This window comes from Gasterosteus aculeatus, chromosome 17, assembly GCF_964276395.1.
Source record: "Gasterosteus aculeatus chromosome 17, fGasAcu3.hap1.1, whole genome shotgun sequence".
Classification (NCBI taxonomy): domain Eukaryota; kingdom Metazoa; phylum Chordata; class Actinopteri; order Perciformes; family Gasterosteidae; genus Gasterosteus; species Gasterosteus aculeatus.
Window position 1 is genome coordinate 13,669,935 of NC_135705.1, and position 17,032 is coordinate 13,686,966.

At 42.5% G+C, this 17,032-nt stretch overlaps 1 protein-coding gene across 2 annotated transcripts in view; it reads left to right on the forward strand.

Annotated features, from left to right (window-relative positions):
- Positions 1-17,032, forward strand: part of LOC120835144 (arf-GAP with coiled-coil, ANK repeat and PH domain-containing protein 3) — a 61,618-nt gene that overhangs the window by 24,339 nt on the left and 20,247 nt on the right. For both annotated transcript variants that reach the window (XM_040203764.2, XM_040203763.2), the window contains exons 2-10: positions 4,598-4,655; positions 8,407-8,526; positions 9,026-9,079; positions 10,945-11,003; positions 11,197-11,380; positions 11,646-11,690; positions 11,914-12,009; positions 12,526-12,600; positions 13,006-13,017. In XM_040203764.2, coding sequence (XP_040059698.1) covers positions 4,598-4,655; positions 8,407-8,526; positions 9,026-9,079; positions 10,945-11,003; positions 11,197-11,380; positions 11,646-11,690; positions 11,914-12,009; positions 12,526-12,600; positions 13,006-13,017 — 703 coding nt within the window. The remainder of the gene's footprint in view (positions 1-4,597; positions 4,656-8,406; positions 8,527-9,025; positions 9,080-10,944; positions 11,004-11,196; positions 11,381-11,645; positions 11,691-11,913; positions 12,010-12,525; positions 12,601-13,005; positions 13,018-17,032) is intronic.

A 17,032-nucleotide genomic window follows, 5' to 3' on the forward strand; every position in this document is an offset into this window, starting at 1 on the left:
GTTGTTTTTACTGGCAGGGGATATGGACACAACTGTCCATATCCCCTAACTGAACTAACTGAATGTTAGTTTTTGAGTAAATAGTTAAATATCTAACAGAATCAAGAAATTGTACATTGATGCTAAAACACAATGAACATCCAGTGCTTCTAAATTGTTAACCTGCTTATTGTGACATGTCTGACGTGTGTATTGCTTGATGTCAAGGGTAATAGTGTTCTATAAACCCACGTGTGCAGGATAGCATTTGGCATGCATGCATATAAAGATGACACTTAAACACGCCGTCTTTAAAGTGACTCATGTATTGTCTTTTTGTGGCATGAAAATATTGTTTTATATTAAATGTTCTAGCTGTTAGTGGACCTTTTTAAAACAGCAGTAAGAGTGCTATGACTTCTTCATCCTCTTTGTTTAGCAGAGAGTTACGGTAACTGTGAATAGAACAAAATTTGACAAAATGTTGACTACACACAGTAGGTTTACCTGATGTCTGAATGAAATGAGTTAATTGACCATTATCGCTTGATCTTCTGAGTCAGCTTTCAAATAACGTAGAAAAAGAGAATAAATACATGATAAACTGTTGTTAAAACAATAAACAATTTTACTGAATTCAACAAAATGCTGTCTGTCACTAAAATGCTCATCCATTTTATGTCAGCGGCTTTGGTTCGGAAGCAATACAGACAAGGTTGACAGTAAATCTACACACGTGCACGCACACTTTTTATTAATGCGCCATGACATGTAATACTATGCTGCGTTTTTACTTTCGGTTGGATAGTAGACGTTTTCTATCCACATTTGTCACCTTTGCTCTTGTCTCCCCTTGTTAAACAGGATTATATCTTGTATCTTAAGTTAGTTTTCCTCAAGGCATATTATGTCTTATAGACATGTATCATAACCCTTCAAGTGAATGTCTTTCTAAGTCTAGTTGCATGTGAGTAATTCAGACACAGGGGTCCGAGCTGGTCTAGTATCAGATGACTTGTTGTCGCCCCTGCTGCTGTCCCTTTGGTCCTTGAAGTGATGCACATGTGGACGTGATGCGATGTGACACTGCATGTCTGGAAGACATGGGGCCTCAGATATGTCTCAATGCTGGAGCCTGTGCAGTGTGTGTCCACTCGGCTCTTGTATGAAGAGATGAGAGATTTAGTGTAGTTAGTCATTGGCGCTGATGAGAGGGCAGTCAGAGCTTGTCCATGTGAGGTCTCCCTCCCCCACTTTCATTACAGTGTTGGACAATGTACAGTATGCTACCACTGGTAGCAAGTATGAGCCCCCCATCCCCTTCCTGACTGGGCAGCATCATCCTCAGTGTAGCAGTTTTGGGATGTTCCTAGATTTAAACACACACACTGAATACACACTTTGATACTTGATTCAGCCATTGTGTTTCTCATTCTCATCAGGTGTCATTCTCAATTTCACTTTGATCACATAACTCTTTCATGCACCAAGTTATATAAACATATTAATAACTGAAATGCTGAACAATGTAAAGTCTTTCAAAAGGGATGAAAAAGGACAAGTGTACATTCACAAGCCATCTTAGTAGAGCTGACAACTTTATATTAATTGCTAAACCTTATAATTCCAAACGCTGCTCGTAAAACTGCATCTAAACTGCATTGTAAAGCACAAATACAAGTCATCTTTTTTTCTCAAGCTTGTACTGAACTTGAGAACTGCTTGCTCTCCTTGCTCCTAAATGGTGGAACGAGCTCTCTGAAGACACCAGGACCGCAGAGAGCCTTCACATCTTCAGACTAAAGACACACCTCTTCAGACTCTACCTCGACTAAAAGACTAACAAATTGTAGCACTTAAATTGTACTTATAACGCCACTTGTCTATAGCAAATTGTAAATTGGCTTATTTGAGGAAATGTTTCTTGCTCTTCTGAGTTTGTATACTAGGGTTGAATGCACTTATTGCTGACACTTTGGATAAAAGCGTCAGCTAAATGACATGTGATGTAAAACTTGGATCAATAGTTCCTCGACCGCCTCTGTATTAAATGTCGTCTCTGCCGTCAAATGTGCTGTTTGTTGGCAGTGTGTGCTGCCTTAGACACAACACTTGAAGACACATGAGCTTATCCTGTAGATTGAACAGCTGATTAACATTGTAGGTGTTTGGTTCTGACTGACTTAATTGACATGCAGCTAAAGAGCAAAACTGTAAACCATTTTAATGGGTTACACTGCATGAACAACAGCATTCGAGTTCACCAAATTACTCAGACGGCTGAATGAAAGATCTCTCAACGTTGATTTCCAGCTCTCTCCTTTTCTTTAAAAAAATAGACCCTTCTGTGTAGACCACACACATGCCTGCCTTGTGTGATGTTTTATTAACAAAAAGTGCAGACTGTGAAAACAGTGTAAGGCCTGAATGAGGACAGAAGAAGTAAACGACACACAATTATACAATAAAAAAGCCAGAAGCATAGGAATTCTGGGAATGTTGTTCTCCAGAGCAGGTGCCAGAGCTGCAGATTGACATCCCCCCACTCAGCTGTGGACCTTCTCCCTAAAGCAGAAACAGATCGAGCCACAACCTTCATAAAAGTAACATTGCTAATTAGGTTGTTTAACTGTTTACATGTGCTACCTCTATTTCTGCTATGATTTATAAGATCTGCTGTCAGGGTGTTTTCAGAGTTGGCGACAAAGGTGGGGTTGAGATTGTGTGATGAGATCACCGTCTCCCACAGTTACGATCGACTTGTTCCAGCAGGTGCAGGGTGTGACGTGTTGGTCTGATGGGCTTTTTTTCTTTTTTGCTGTAATGTTCAACAAAGTACCACCCCAAGTTCAGCCTATGTGGCCCACAAATAGCACGTGTGTTCTGTGTGTGTGTGTGTGTGTGTGTGTTTGCACGTTAAAAAAAATACTTATTACTGGACTATATTTATGTAATGCATACTTTTTATTGTTCTTTAATAATTCCAATGTTGTTGGTTACAATATGAAACCTTTACCTCAACTCATACTTAAGGCAATATGTCTCTGCATGATGTCATTCATTGATTTTGCAGCACGGCCCTGGTCACTAATCTTTTAGAGTGATGCCTTTGTCGATCGAGTCATTAATGTTCAGTCCGCGAGGCTGTGATGTGTTCTGACTGCAGCTCTCTGTTTGGTCCTTTTACTTTCTCTTCCACATCACGTTGGTATCTCTCAATGTCTTTTTGTTCCCTTTGTATCATAACCTGTCTGTTTAAGAAAGGTTACAGAGACGGTATTTGTAACTAGTCACTGTGACATTGTGGTGAACCACTAATCCAACAATCTCTCCCAAACTGGGGTCCGTTTCAAGAAGCAGGTTTAGTGGAAACTCAGTTTGTTAACCCCTGAGATGAGGGAAACTCATCTCAGGTTTGTCTGTTTCACAAATGGAGGTAACTAAAGCTCAGGGTCTGTCTCCATGGTAACTGAGCCTGTAAACCTAACCTGGTCAGGAGCAGGTTTTCTTCAATAAATCTCAGGTGTCTTTCACAGTCTCCTCCCTCTGACAGCAGCCCAGCCAATCATACAGCGCGCTTTCATTTCCTCATTCATTTAAGTACTCTGTATCAGGCGTATTGTAGCACAGTTTCCACATATGAACAAAATAAGATGTCGGGGTTAAAGACTGAAGTGTTTTTTCTCGAACATTGCATGTCCTTTTTTTGATGAAGAAGCGTTTTTACTTTGCAAAAACGTTGGGAGAGAATATTGATATATTGTCATTTCCAGATAACTACTTGTTTGAACGGTATCGTTTTTCTTCACAGTCTATCAAATATGTACATAACCTCACCCCTCCTCATATAACTAACATCATGGACATGTTCTCACGTCCGAGCAGATTCTTCGTGTAGTGTATTACTTTTTTTGCAAACGGCAGTTTCCTTTACAATATTAGTAAAGCTGCTGTATGCAGAGCCGTGAGAAACTTGTGCGTCGCTCTGAAACGCCTTTTAAACGTTTTTGTTCCCTGGACACCAGTGAAGCCATTAAAGAGGAGAACCACAGGATGCACCTGAATGAAACACATTATAGGTTCAATACCATTGAACCAGTTTTTACCAGCGATATTGTTCTTGTGATTAGAGATGAGCATGGGTGTGTATTTCAAGCCTGTGTGTAGTGCATTCTGGTGTAAATACTCGCCGAACGCTTGCATTAATACATCCTGCTCAAGTATTCCGACCGATTGATTGTGGTGGTTGCCATGGATAATCGTGATATCATGGCTCCATTCATGCTGCCTTCATACTGTGGTGGTCACGCACTCAACTCTGAGTCGACTTACTCCGAGTTGATTGAACCAACTCTAAACAGCTGTTCTGAAACCCCAAACTCAGAGTTTCCCATCTAAGGGTAAATAAACTCAGAGTTTAGGGTTGGACTCAGAGTTTGTTAAACCTCCTACTTGAAACGGACCCCTGGAGTTTGAAACTTGTTTTGACTGTGATGGTTTACAGCTTAACGTGATGTGGTTCTTTTTCTTAGAAACGGGCGTCCTTCTTGTTAATACAGTCTGGTATCACTAAAAGAGAAGATCTGATTAACTGTGTGGCTTTGTCTTCTCTCTGCAGGGCTGGCATCGATGATGTGGAGACAGACGTAGTGGAGATTGAGGCAAAACTCGACAAGGTATGACATTTCTTAAGACGATGCTGTTCATTGAAAATGTTACTTTTAACTTTTAATTACGTATCTTCTACCATTTTTCAAGTTAAAATCACAAACAATGAACAATATATTGCAGGTTATTCAAACACAGAGTGTGTGCGGTTATCCAATGAAATATGGCCATCAGATATCTGTTGACACGGCCCATTGACAGTATTTCCTTTAGCTGCTGTGAAACTAATTATAGAGCATTTGTCTGCCTGCCTGTCTGCGTGCATCTCTGTCTCTCTCTGGCCCTCTCTGTCATAGTGTTTCTTTTCTATTTTTGTTATCTGCCTGTCTTTCTCATGCTCTCTGTTATCTAAATGTCAATCGTATTTAAACCAGGAAATACTGCCACCTCAAATTATTATATTGAATAGGTTCATGCACTGCTAGATTCATATCACAGAGGTAGCTTTATATTCTGTAGTATCAGAGCATCCCTCTTATCTAAGCTTGTGATGTCTTTGTTTGTTCTGCCTAATAAGTTGATGTTGTTTTGCCATCCTATCATTAATTCTTAGTATTTGCAAAGTATGGAACCCAGCTTGCTCATTTTTAGACCCGCCACTGTGGAGACATGGTATTTTTTAGATTTCAGTTACTCTGGAGTCAATTGTACCTGGATTATTTTCAATGTTTTTATTGATATATTACACTTTATTCACTATTCATCATAGTATTACAGTAACAAATCCATGATATGGGTCCCTGCACTCACCTGAACAACAAAACCGTGATAAAAAGATTTCATAGATGATCATTGCCCAATAATAATATTTCAAGTAAATGAAACCAGCTCACCATATGAGACCAGCAAGACCAGTCTCCATGGAAACAGATACACTGTCTTCAGATAACCTAATAGACATAGTACTCTGGGATCATTTGGAGGATGAGATAGTGTTAATGTAGTTAATGTTGACCGCACCTTCTTTCCTCTTCCATCGCCCCTTTGATTCAGTTTGTAGCACGCAATGTTGTTATTGCACACAAACACACACACAAAGAATATTCCTCCCTCAACAGGTCAGGAGCCTCAATTGAACTTTGAGCTCCATCTGCACACCATTGAAAAATGACCAGGGTGGGGGGGTGTCAGGATTTGTTGTGCAGCAGGGGTCATCGTACTGCTCTGTTAGGACGCTCTGAAGCTGCCTGCAGACACTCTGGCAGCAATGAAGGCTCTCAGAGGAGGACACTTATGAGATTGATTACATGTAAGCCTTCCTTCATTGATGTTTACTGCGTGAAAACTGGTGTGAAAACACAACAACACTGATCATTGCAATGCTTTCAAGCTTGGTAGATTTTGCAGTTCTCTCTTGTACTGGATTGAAGTCCTTCTAAGGCAAACCATCAACCTCATTGACCGGTGGAGACTGTTTTGATCAATTAATAAACAGAGCAATGTCCGTTATGTGGTACCAGATGTCGCATTTTGACTCCAAGTGAACCACTGTGGTCCTTTCAACACATTTATCAACAATCCGGACATGTATACTTTGTATTGCACATGATGAGATCAGATTCCTCCATATTTGCAAATTTGTTGACAGATATGTTGTCAGACCTGCCTGGGAGCGGCAGAGAAGGAATCATAATAGTGTCAATCATGCACATTTACGTAAACATGTAAACGTAAACATGTATGCTGTGTGATGCACATCACACAGCATTCATCATCTATGTCAATCAATATGTACCGGTATTACAGCTGTTTTTGTTATGTTATCAGTTATCAGTCCTCCCAGCTCATGTCTCATCTCTGGCCTTTCGGCTAACCATAAAACCCACATTCACATAACAACAACCTTGGGAACTCCTACGCTATAGTAGACAACCAACTGCTCTTTCTCCATGCAACATGATGTTTAGACAACTATTGGATTATTATCATTTTTAGCCTTTATCAGGTTTTGTACCGTCAAGTTGCAGATTTGGAGCCGATATTAATGATATTGTCTATCAAGATGCTGTATAAAGTGAAAGTTTCTTTTGGATAGGCTTCAATAATGCCTGCACTTTATTCCAAATGCCAAATTCCCAAACCAGTTTTTGATAATCTGGATAAAATATTTTCCAAATTTATATGGCAAAAGAAGTGTCCTAGAATTAGACTTAAAACCTTCCAGCTATCTAAACTAAATGGAGGCCTTAAACCTCCAAACAAGTAATACTTCTGGGCTGCACATGTGAAACCTTTGATAGCCAGGATTAAGAATAACACATTCAATCTCTGGCTCAATATTGAGAAAAAGTCATGCTCAGAGCATTTATGTAATGTATCGTAACTAGCAGAGCTGACCAGGATCTTGCTTAAAATTTAGAGCAAAAAACAGTCCGCTTTTGGGCTTCCAAAGTTAATTTCATTGTTAACAAGCATTGGATCTTCAATTCAATTCATTTGATTTTGTAAAGCCCCAAATTACAAATTTGCCTCAGAGGGCTTTACAGTCTGTACACATGCGACATCCTCTGTCCCCAACGTCAGAGTACATCTATGAAGACCTTTGCACCTATCAGTCTCAACACAGGCTTTAGAAAGTGGTCTGATGTGGGACTGACTTACCTCCACCAGCTATTTAATGAGGACAACTGTAAGACATTTGAACAGCTGAAAAAGGATATCAATCTCCCTCTAACAGATTTCTTCCAATGCCTACAGGTGAGAACCTTTCTAACACACGCAAAGAGTGGAGATGTTTGTGAATTGTACACGTATAGAGAGATTTTTAATAGAGCTACAGATAAGAAAACAATAAGTAAGCTATATAATGTCTTTCTATCTATTAATGGGAGGCGGAAATGAAAAATGTCATATCACACAATAAGAAATTGAGGAGATGTGCACTGAGGCACACCTAGTTTCAAACTCAGACACTTGGAGGGAATTTAAACGGAAACTAATTAACAGGTGCTTCAGAACTCCAGAAGTAGTAGCCCAACAGATGGGCCCAACAAATTCCAACTTGTGCTGGTGGAACTGTGGAACACATGCTGCCAATCACACACACATATTCTGGCTGTGTCCTAAGTCAAGTGCATACTGGAGAAACCTGTGTTTTACGTTACACCTCAAAGAGATATTCTAACAGGACATCCTACAAGACCCCACAGTAGTATTACTGGGAGAAATACCGCAAGGCCTGGATGGGAGAGCCAAAAAATACTATTGCCGATCTAAACCTACTACTAACAGCAGCACTGAAGGGTATAACTATCAGATGGTACAGCTGGATCACCCTGCATAAATGCAAAAAACATGGATCTATCAAATGCAACGAATAACATATTCTTCACGGCTCCAAAAACCCTATCTTCACGAAACAATGGGGTCCTGTCACAGCATTATTTATACGATTTATACGGGTTATTACCGTATATTGCCCAGCCCTCTAGCTGAACAGTGACCGGTTAACTCTCTCTACACACACTTATTATACACTACCCTCTTTGATAAGGTAATGTGACAGCTACAATACTACATTGAGGAGTGGACATTTATGTATCCCTTGATTATATTTCTTTATTTAATAATGCATCCACTGGCCTTGATTCAAACATGAGGATTATTCCAAACTGACTATCCTCCTGGATTCCAGATATGACTCAAAAATAATTTTGATATATGCCTGCATTGCACTGTGTAAAACATGTGACTCTTAAAATAGATCATGTTTTTGTTGTGTATTTGAAGGGATTATTTTTGTTTCTCTTTCCCCACTAGCTGGTGAAGCTGTGCAGTGGGATGATCGAGGCTGGCAGGGCCTACGTCAGCGCCAACAAGCTCTTTGTCAATGGAATCAAGGATCTCTCCCAGCAGTGCAAGAAAGAGGAGATGATATCGGTGAGGGGAGGCTGCACTTTTAAAGCTGAATTTAAATCTGTACATTCACTGAAGAGTCTTTTAGGGTCAGCTTCTTAGCAAATGACTGCTCGGACATTCTTGTAATTCTCCAGATGATTATTAAATCAGCATAAACACTATTGTCATCCAGCTGTTTTAAACATGACAGATGTGACCACATGTAGGCAGGAGAAGTATACACTGATAGTTTGCAAGGCTGGAAGCAGTAACATCTTAAACCGGCTTTATCGCTTTCTTCCAGGAAAAGTTTTGGCCTAGGTTTCCCGTTGGGCGTCGCCGTAGTTATTTGGGTGAAGCAGCAGAGAACGAATTGTATTATTGTTAAGTTAAGCTTAGTGCTGCATCACATTTGACTGTCTAGAAGAGTGTTTTTTTAGAGATTTTAGATCATTTATTATGTGAAAAAGAGGTTTATGTTTATGTAATAAGCTGTATAATGACATCATATGGGTGTGTGTGTGTGTCGTCATCATTGAAGGAATGTCTTGAGAAGTGTGGAGAAAGCCTCCAGGAGATCGTCAACTACCACATGGTAATACACACACACACGCACCATAGTTTTAGCTGCAGACGAGACGTCGGGGTCTACGTGCATATATATATATATATATATATATATATATATATATATATCACATTACATGTCATTTAGCTGACGCTTTTATCCAAAGCGACTTACAATAAGTGCATTCAACCATAGGGATACAAACTGACATAAAATAAGCCAATTTACAATTTGCTATAGATAAGTGCTATTATAAGTACAATTTAAGTGCTACAATTTGTTAGTTGTTTAGTCAAGGCATAGTCTGAAGAGGTGTGTCTTTAATTTGCGGCGGAAGATTAGAAGGCTCTCTGCGGTCCTGATGTCTTGAGACAGCTCGTTCCACCATTTTGGAGCAAGGACAGTAAAGAGGATGGACAAGCAGTTCTCAAGTTCAGTACAAGCTTGAGAAAAAAAACATGGCTTGTATTTGTGCTTTACAATGCAGTCATGATCAGTGAGGGAGGAACAAGCAGTTTTGCAGATGCCGACCGGAGTGCGCGGGTTGTAGGGTTTGACCATGTTCCGGATGTAAGCTGGACCCGATCCATTCACAGCATGGTACGTGAGAACCAATGTTTTGAACTGGATGCGGGCAGCCACCGGTAGCCAGTGAAGAGAGCGGAGGAGTAGAGTAGTGTGGGAGAATTTCGGAAGGTTAAAGACCAGTCAAGCTGCTGCATTCTGGATGAGCTGCAGAGGTGGAATGGCGGTGGAAGGGAGACCTTCCAGGAGAGCGTTACAATTGTCCAGGTGGGAGATGACAAGAACCTGAATCAGTACCTGCGCCGCCTTCTGAGTGAGAAGGGGACGTATCCTCCTGATGTTGTAGAGCGTGTACATCTCCTGATGTACGGGATCGTGTCGTTGCAGTGATGTTGGGAGAGTCAGGGAGAGTTGACTGTCAAGTGTCACGCCGAGGTTCCTACCAGTGAATCTATAAAGCACAATATAACCATGTGTTTGTAATGGTATCACAGTGTTTTATAACAGATTTACACAAGATTTTGGTGTACTGAATAAACGTTGGGGTAACTTTTTCTGCTGTTTTGTAATTTTCAAATCAAAATGCTGGTTGGCACCCTGAGTGGTTGAGGGTTTCACTGAAGCACTCTCATTGTCCATGCACCTGGACACAAACTAGCCAATTCTAAAAACATAATTATGAAGATGGTCTGCTCAACTACAGCCATTCTGTGTACATCATAATGGGACTGTAGGAAGAAAAGCGTGAGAAAACATACAAGTCGAAGGTAAATGGTAAATGGACTGTACTTGTATAGCGCTTTTCTAGTCTTCCGACCACTCAAAGCGCTTTAACACTACATAACATCATTCACCCATTCACACATACACAGTGACACCTGCTCATCGGTAATTAACATTCACACTCTGCAGTCGCAGCTACAGGAGCAATGATGGGTTAAGTGTCTTGCCCAAGGACACATCGACATGCGGGTTAGCCGGGCCTGGGATCGAACCGACAACCCTCTGATTGGAGGATGACCGTGCTCCCCACTCACCCACAGTCGCCCCTGGTGAGGGGGAAGTTATGGAAAGAAGTGTGAGGGGACAGAAAGGAGGAGGAGGAGGAGGAGGAGGAAGACTAACTGAAGGGGAAATCCCACAGCTAACCGAAGGGTTAATATCCATTAGGAAGCAGCTGAATGTATGTCCTCTCCCCTCCTTTGCCAGAAGCACAATCTGCTACAGCAATACTGTGGAAGGATTCATATTGCCATCTTGTGGAGGGATGTAATAACTACTACACTACTCTCACAGCCATCATTGTAGCTCATATTGTAATATTAAATGCTGATGTTTCACACCTCTGTCCCCTCCTTGATGCACAGATATTGTTTGACCAGGCTCAGAGGTCAATCAAGCAGCAGCTTCACACCTTCATTAAAGAGTGAGTATCTCTTCACAACTGATCAAATAGCTTTCCGCAGCTATTCTAAAATATTCTTTTTAGATTTAATACATAATGAGAGAAGACTGGTATCGTGGTAAAATGGGCATTTTAGGGATGAAAGTGCCCCTTCATCCCATATTCCTGTTATACTTAAATAATGCATATTGAGCTAAAATACATTCGCTTGCAGGGATGTGCGTAAATTTAAGGACACCAAGAAGCAGTTTGACCGGGTGCGGGAGGACATGGAACTGGCCCAGGTGAAGAACGCCCAAGCGCCCAGGAACAAGGTGCACGAGGCTGAAGAGGCCACGCAGGCTCTCGTCCTCAGCCGCAAAGCCTTCAGGCACCTTGCGCTAGACTACGTACTGCAGGTGACAGTCCTTCACCCAACACCAGATTGTACTATCAGTGCTGTCCAGTGTGTGGCCGCTGACACATTAAAGCTGCTGACACCACGCACGCACGCACGCACGCACGCACGCACGCACGCACGCACGCACGCACGCACACACGCACACACACACACACACACATTACTCCTCTATGCAAAAAGAGAGAAGAGAAGGAAGAACTTCGTAGATTAATAAATCACAAATAATCTCAGCCTAAAATCTCTGTATTTTCCATTTGTTTCAGATTAATGTGATTCAGGCCAAGAAGAAGTTTGAAATCTTGGATGCAGTGAGTAGCCTAGATATATATCCTGTCATTCCTGTGGAACATCTCTACATTAACCAAATACATACATTGTGGAGTTCCTGTGGTGTGAGAAGGAGAAGCAATACAGTTGTCACGCACCAATCATCGGGCAAAATTCTTTGTGTGTGTATCATACTCAACAATAAATGATCATTCATTCTGATTGTATTACAACCATCTTTGTATCTTAATTTGTCTCCCCCAGATGCTGTCCTTTATGCGTGCCCAGTGCACACTGTTCCAACAAGGCTTTAATATCTTGGACGAGATTGACCCCTATATGAAAAAACTGGCTGCACAGGTAGGACGAAATTAACAAACTAAAACCACGCAGTTAAAATACAACTAAACACAAGTACACACTCTTGACAATCAGGTGGACTTTGGTTTATAGTGACATTTTAATGCCCTTTTACTGCTTTGGTCGCTTCTGTGTTTTCATTGCATAACTTTTTATTTTTTTAAATGCATCAGAATATTTATAGCACAGACTGGGATTTCATTTTAGTTATTTTGGAGATTAATTTGTTTTCCTTTATTAATTGGAAAATATACAATTAAGAAATCACAAATCTGTATTATGAGAAATATGTCTTACGTATGGTTAAGTTGAAGGGTAACACAAGGTCAAATGTTGGTGGTAACCCTAATACCAACTCTAAAGTGTGAGGAAATGTCGCTCTATTTCTCTTGTAATGCAGAGACATTTAAAATGCGTACAGACATATTCACGCGTGTATTTCTGCTTGAGCATAGTTTTTCTGTCTGTCTTTATTTTGCCTGTCGCGTTGACTCTGCTGTCGTATTCTATGTGCAGCTGGATCAGCTGGTCATTGACTCGGCCGTGGAGAAGAGGGAGCTGGAGCACAAACACGCCCTCATACAGCAGAGAGTGAGACAACAACACAACTCATGTTTTTAGCCCTTCAATACTGTACATCATTGACAGAAATTCTTGCAAAGAGTGATGCTACTTGACTTTGTTTTGTTATTTGCCTGTACCTAAAGAACAAGGATAACATGCTTCATGTCCACAGTGCTTTACCTATAGAGTCAGAGATTTTTGATTGACATGAGGAATAAATATTTCCCTCTTGTGTGCTACAGGAGGACTGAACTAGCAAGCTTATTACTACTAATGTGGAAAGACCTTCTCCACCATCACTTGGACTTGATGTCTCACAGTGACATTTTTTACTTTATGTGATGAAATTCTCTAAGTGTCTTTTGTATTAATTATTGTATCTCTCTTTCTCTCATCTCATCTGGTTCTTGCCTGACCTCAATCTTCCCCCAGACTCTGATGCAGGTGAGTGTATCATTTTTCACTTTAATTTGTGGCTTTGAATTTCACAACCGGCACATTATGTCCCCCATGCCGCCATGCAAAACATGAATCACAAAAGTGAGTGTGGCATTGTGCGATGTTCCAGGAGAAAATGCAGGTATTTTAGGACTGGCCGTGTTGTTATTATACATTGATATCTGCTTTTAATTCTTGATAACTTAATGTGATAGTTTTGCAGTTTGTGTGGATGTCAGTGTGAAAGCGTTGCACACAAAAAATATATATTTTGTTGCTGCTCAGTCATGTGTGTCTACATGCTGCCTCTGACCTTTTCTGTGCTTTGTTTTTTGTTTTTTTATTTCTACCTCACTGGACCTGTATTACTTGTCATGACTTAGTGTGTAGAAAGGCCCACCTCTTTCTTTGGTATTTTGTTTTTGTATCTTCATCTCTCAGTTTCTCTTTTATTTTTTTGGTATTACACACCTGCATGGACGCAAATACCTGTGTTCCTCATATGAAAACACACGCCCACACACACAGACACACAGCCTCACAGCCTCACTCTCTTCTGCTTGTGCCTCTCCTTAAAGTATACATACTCTTCTAAATGTCCCTCTAATATCTACTGGTTCAATTTGTTTCATCTTAAAGTGCAACACTGAGAATCTGTCAATATCCCAAGAGCCAGTTAAGAAGATTTCCTTTTCAAAGTTACCTACATTGCTCCTTCCCCTCATTTAATGTAGGGCAGCTAATCAATGTAAGAAACTGACAGAAGCTAATTGTTATAGCTTGTTGGCTGTAGGAAATAATCCAAGGCTAATTTTGTACTTCTGTGAGTATGGACAGTCAATCAATTTTGTGTGGCGATTTTTTTCTTCACATGTCTGCCCTTCTTCAGGTAAAGCTTCTTATAATGAATTAGTTGATTAGGTGAAATGTTTAAAATGAACTCTAATGCCCCAGATATCTATTACATTTAATTTTTAGTTGTCACTTACAGACAGTGAGATGATCTGAGCACAGTTTGCTCTGTTCTCCACAGTTGTGCGTAATGCCAGCATCAACCCACTTCCTCCTCCGTCCACTCCCTGTCAAAGTCAACAGATGGCATTCTGACACACAGTAGTTGGTGGAATGAAAGGATAAAGCACAGAGGACAGATAAAGAGATACAAAAATTCAGATTAAAATCCATCCAGCAATTGACCATGAAAGAAAGTAAAAAAACTTGGGGAAAAGGGTGAGTTATAGTATAAATTATTTAATGAAAAGAATTAAACTTTAGACCATCATCGGGGGATTGTTGTGGCCTCAGCTCTCTTCCTCTGTTGTTATGACATTTGGCGAGAGAGAGAGAGAGAGAGAGAGAGAGAGAGAGAGATTTTGAGATTTCAAAGGGTCTTTTATTACATCATTTCGGTTAAAATTAAACGGTTACATATAAACGGTCAATGAGGATCTACAACAAGCCTAAATCATGTGAAGAGAACAACATAAATCACAGATGGATGACCAGAGCGTTCTCGCTGACTGAACACAGGAGGTTCTCCAGACCCCAAATGGTAACAAAGAGTTCGGTGTTGTTGGTCAGTTTGTAGTAGCCAAACTCCACCCTGAGCCGAGCGGCCAGCAGCCCTGTCAGCATCAGATTTGCGTCCTCCGACCCTCCACCACGCACACGGTTCTGTCTCGTTTTCCAAATGGCCAGTTTGGACATTCCTGAAAGGAAGTTTAGCAGAGTGTGAACGTTCTTCTTGCGAGCAGAATATTTTGGTCCGTAAATAAATAGAGGTAGAGAGAATTGTTCCCCTAAGCCCCGAAACCATGCCTGTAAACGTTTGAATAGTCCCTTCAGTCTGGAGCACTCAGCAAACAGGTGGTAGACGGTTTCTGGCAGAGGACAGAAAGGACACCTGTCCCCCCCTCCCGGGTCCAGGTGTACCAGATATTTGTTGGTAGCTATGGCTCCATGCACAACCCTCCACTGGAGGTCCCCTGTCCGTTTGTCCACAGGAGGCTTGTACAGAGACCGCCAGCAGCCCCCCGGGGAGCACTTCCTGCCAAAAAAGTCGACCCACCTTGAGACCTTCACCCCCGTTAGAGAGCGCAAGTTTGAGACCTTCACGGAGACCTGGTATACTGCCTTTCTCCCCAGAGACTCAAAGTCACCCAGTCGTGGTGTCTTCAGGGACAGCAGGGTATCCTCACCTGCTGTCCACTGTCCTGCAGCCGCAGAGACATCAAGGGGGGGGAAGGCGTACTCACACCCACCGTCCCATTGGTCAGAGAGTGATCGGTCTTTTACAAATGACCTGAAACCTTCTGGCAGGGAAGCACAGACCTCCTCCACCAGCCTGAGCAGGAGCCTGTTGGAACGGATGTGGGTCAGCTCTGCCAGGTGAGGGATGGAGATCTTCACCAAGTGACCCAGTTTCACACAGCCGGCCTCTCTCAGTCGGGTTCTTAAGCTGACGGATGTCAGGGCTTGGGATGTGATGAGCTTGCCCCCAAGCAGCGGCTCCTCAAAAAGCCACATCCCTGGTGTTGTCTCACCACTTCGCTTGTGAGTGAGAACCTGCCACGCCTGGAGGACGGACTCGTAGAACACTGTCAGACCAGTTATATCTACTAGCTGGGGCTCAAGCAGGAAAAGATGCTTATCATACCCCATGCGTCCAGCCCTCCTTAGTAGTACACATGCAGCATCAGTCCATGGCAGGCCGGAACTGTAGAGCAGTCTCTGGGCGGTCAGTAGTCTAAAAGCTGTCACCCGTGAGGCGATGTCCACCAGGCCTTGACCCCCCTCCTGGATCGGTAAATACAGCACAGCAGCTTTCAACCAGTGAAGGCCTGACCAGAAGAAGTCCACAACGGTCCTCTGGATCTCAGCAATCAGGTCCCGGGGTGGAGTTAGAGCCGCCAGCCTGTGCCAAAGGGCCGAGGCGACCAGGTTGTTGACAACAAGGACCCTCCCCCTGTAGGACAGCCGAGGCAGCAGCCACCTCCACCTCGACAGTCTAGCGCGCACTCTGTCCAAAGCCCCTTCCCAGTTCTGTTTCTGAAACTCCTCAGTTCCTAGAAAAACACCCAAAACCTTTAACCCCTGCCTACCCCATCTGAGGTTGCCCGGTAGTTTTGGTGCTTCTCCATTGGCCCATTGACCAACCTGCAAGGCCTCACTCTTCCCCCAGTTCACTTTGGCTGAAGAAGCCCTCTCGTAAGTGTTAATACAGCTGCTTAGGAGCAGGATATCCCTCTGATCCTTCACAAACACGTTTACGTCATCAGCATATGCTGACACCATCAGGGGGGGGCGCTGAGGCAGTCCAGGCAACACGACTCCAGACAGACGGGATCTTAAAGTGTTGAGGAGTGGTTCAATGGCTATGGAGTACAGCTGCCCAGAGATGGGACATCCCTGTCTGATGCCTCTCTCGACCTGAACTGGACCGCTCAGCGCGCCCCCCGCCTTCACCAGACAAGTGGCTTTTTTGTACATCGCACCCAACAGTGACATAAACCCTTCACCAAAACCAAAAGCTCTTAAAGTGGAAAAGAGAAAATCATGGTCCACCCTGTCAAAGGCCTTCTCCTGATCTAGGGCAATGACACCAAAATCAATATTACACAGTTTACCAATGTCCAACAGGTCCCTCATAAGAAATATATTGTCCATTATGGATCTGTCTGGCACGCAGTAGGACTGGTCTCTGTGAATAATACAGGCGAGACATTTTTTAAGCCGGTTGGCGAGCACCTTAGAGAAAAGTTTGTAGTCCGTGCACAACAACGCCACCGGTCTCCAGTTCTTCAACAAGGACAGATCTCCCTTCTTAGGTAGCAGGGAGAGTACTGCGTTTCGGCACGATGTTGGTAGCAGGCCTGTCTGCGAGCTCTCCTGCAGCACCTGCCACAGGTCGGCTCCCAAACAGTCCCAGAAGTGCTTATAAAAGTCTGCAGGCAGTCCATCGAGTCCAGGGGCCTTACCAGCAGCCATCTGACCCGCCGCAACAGTCAGCTCCGCCAGGGAG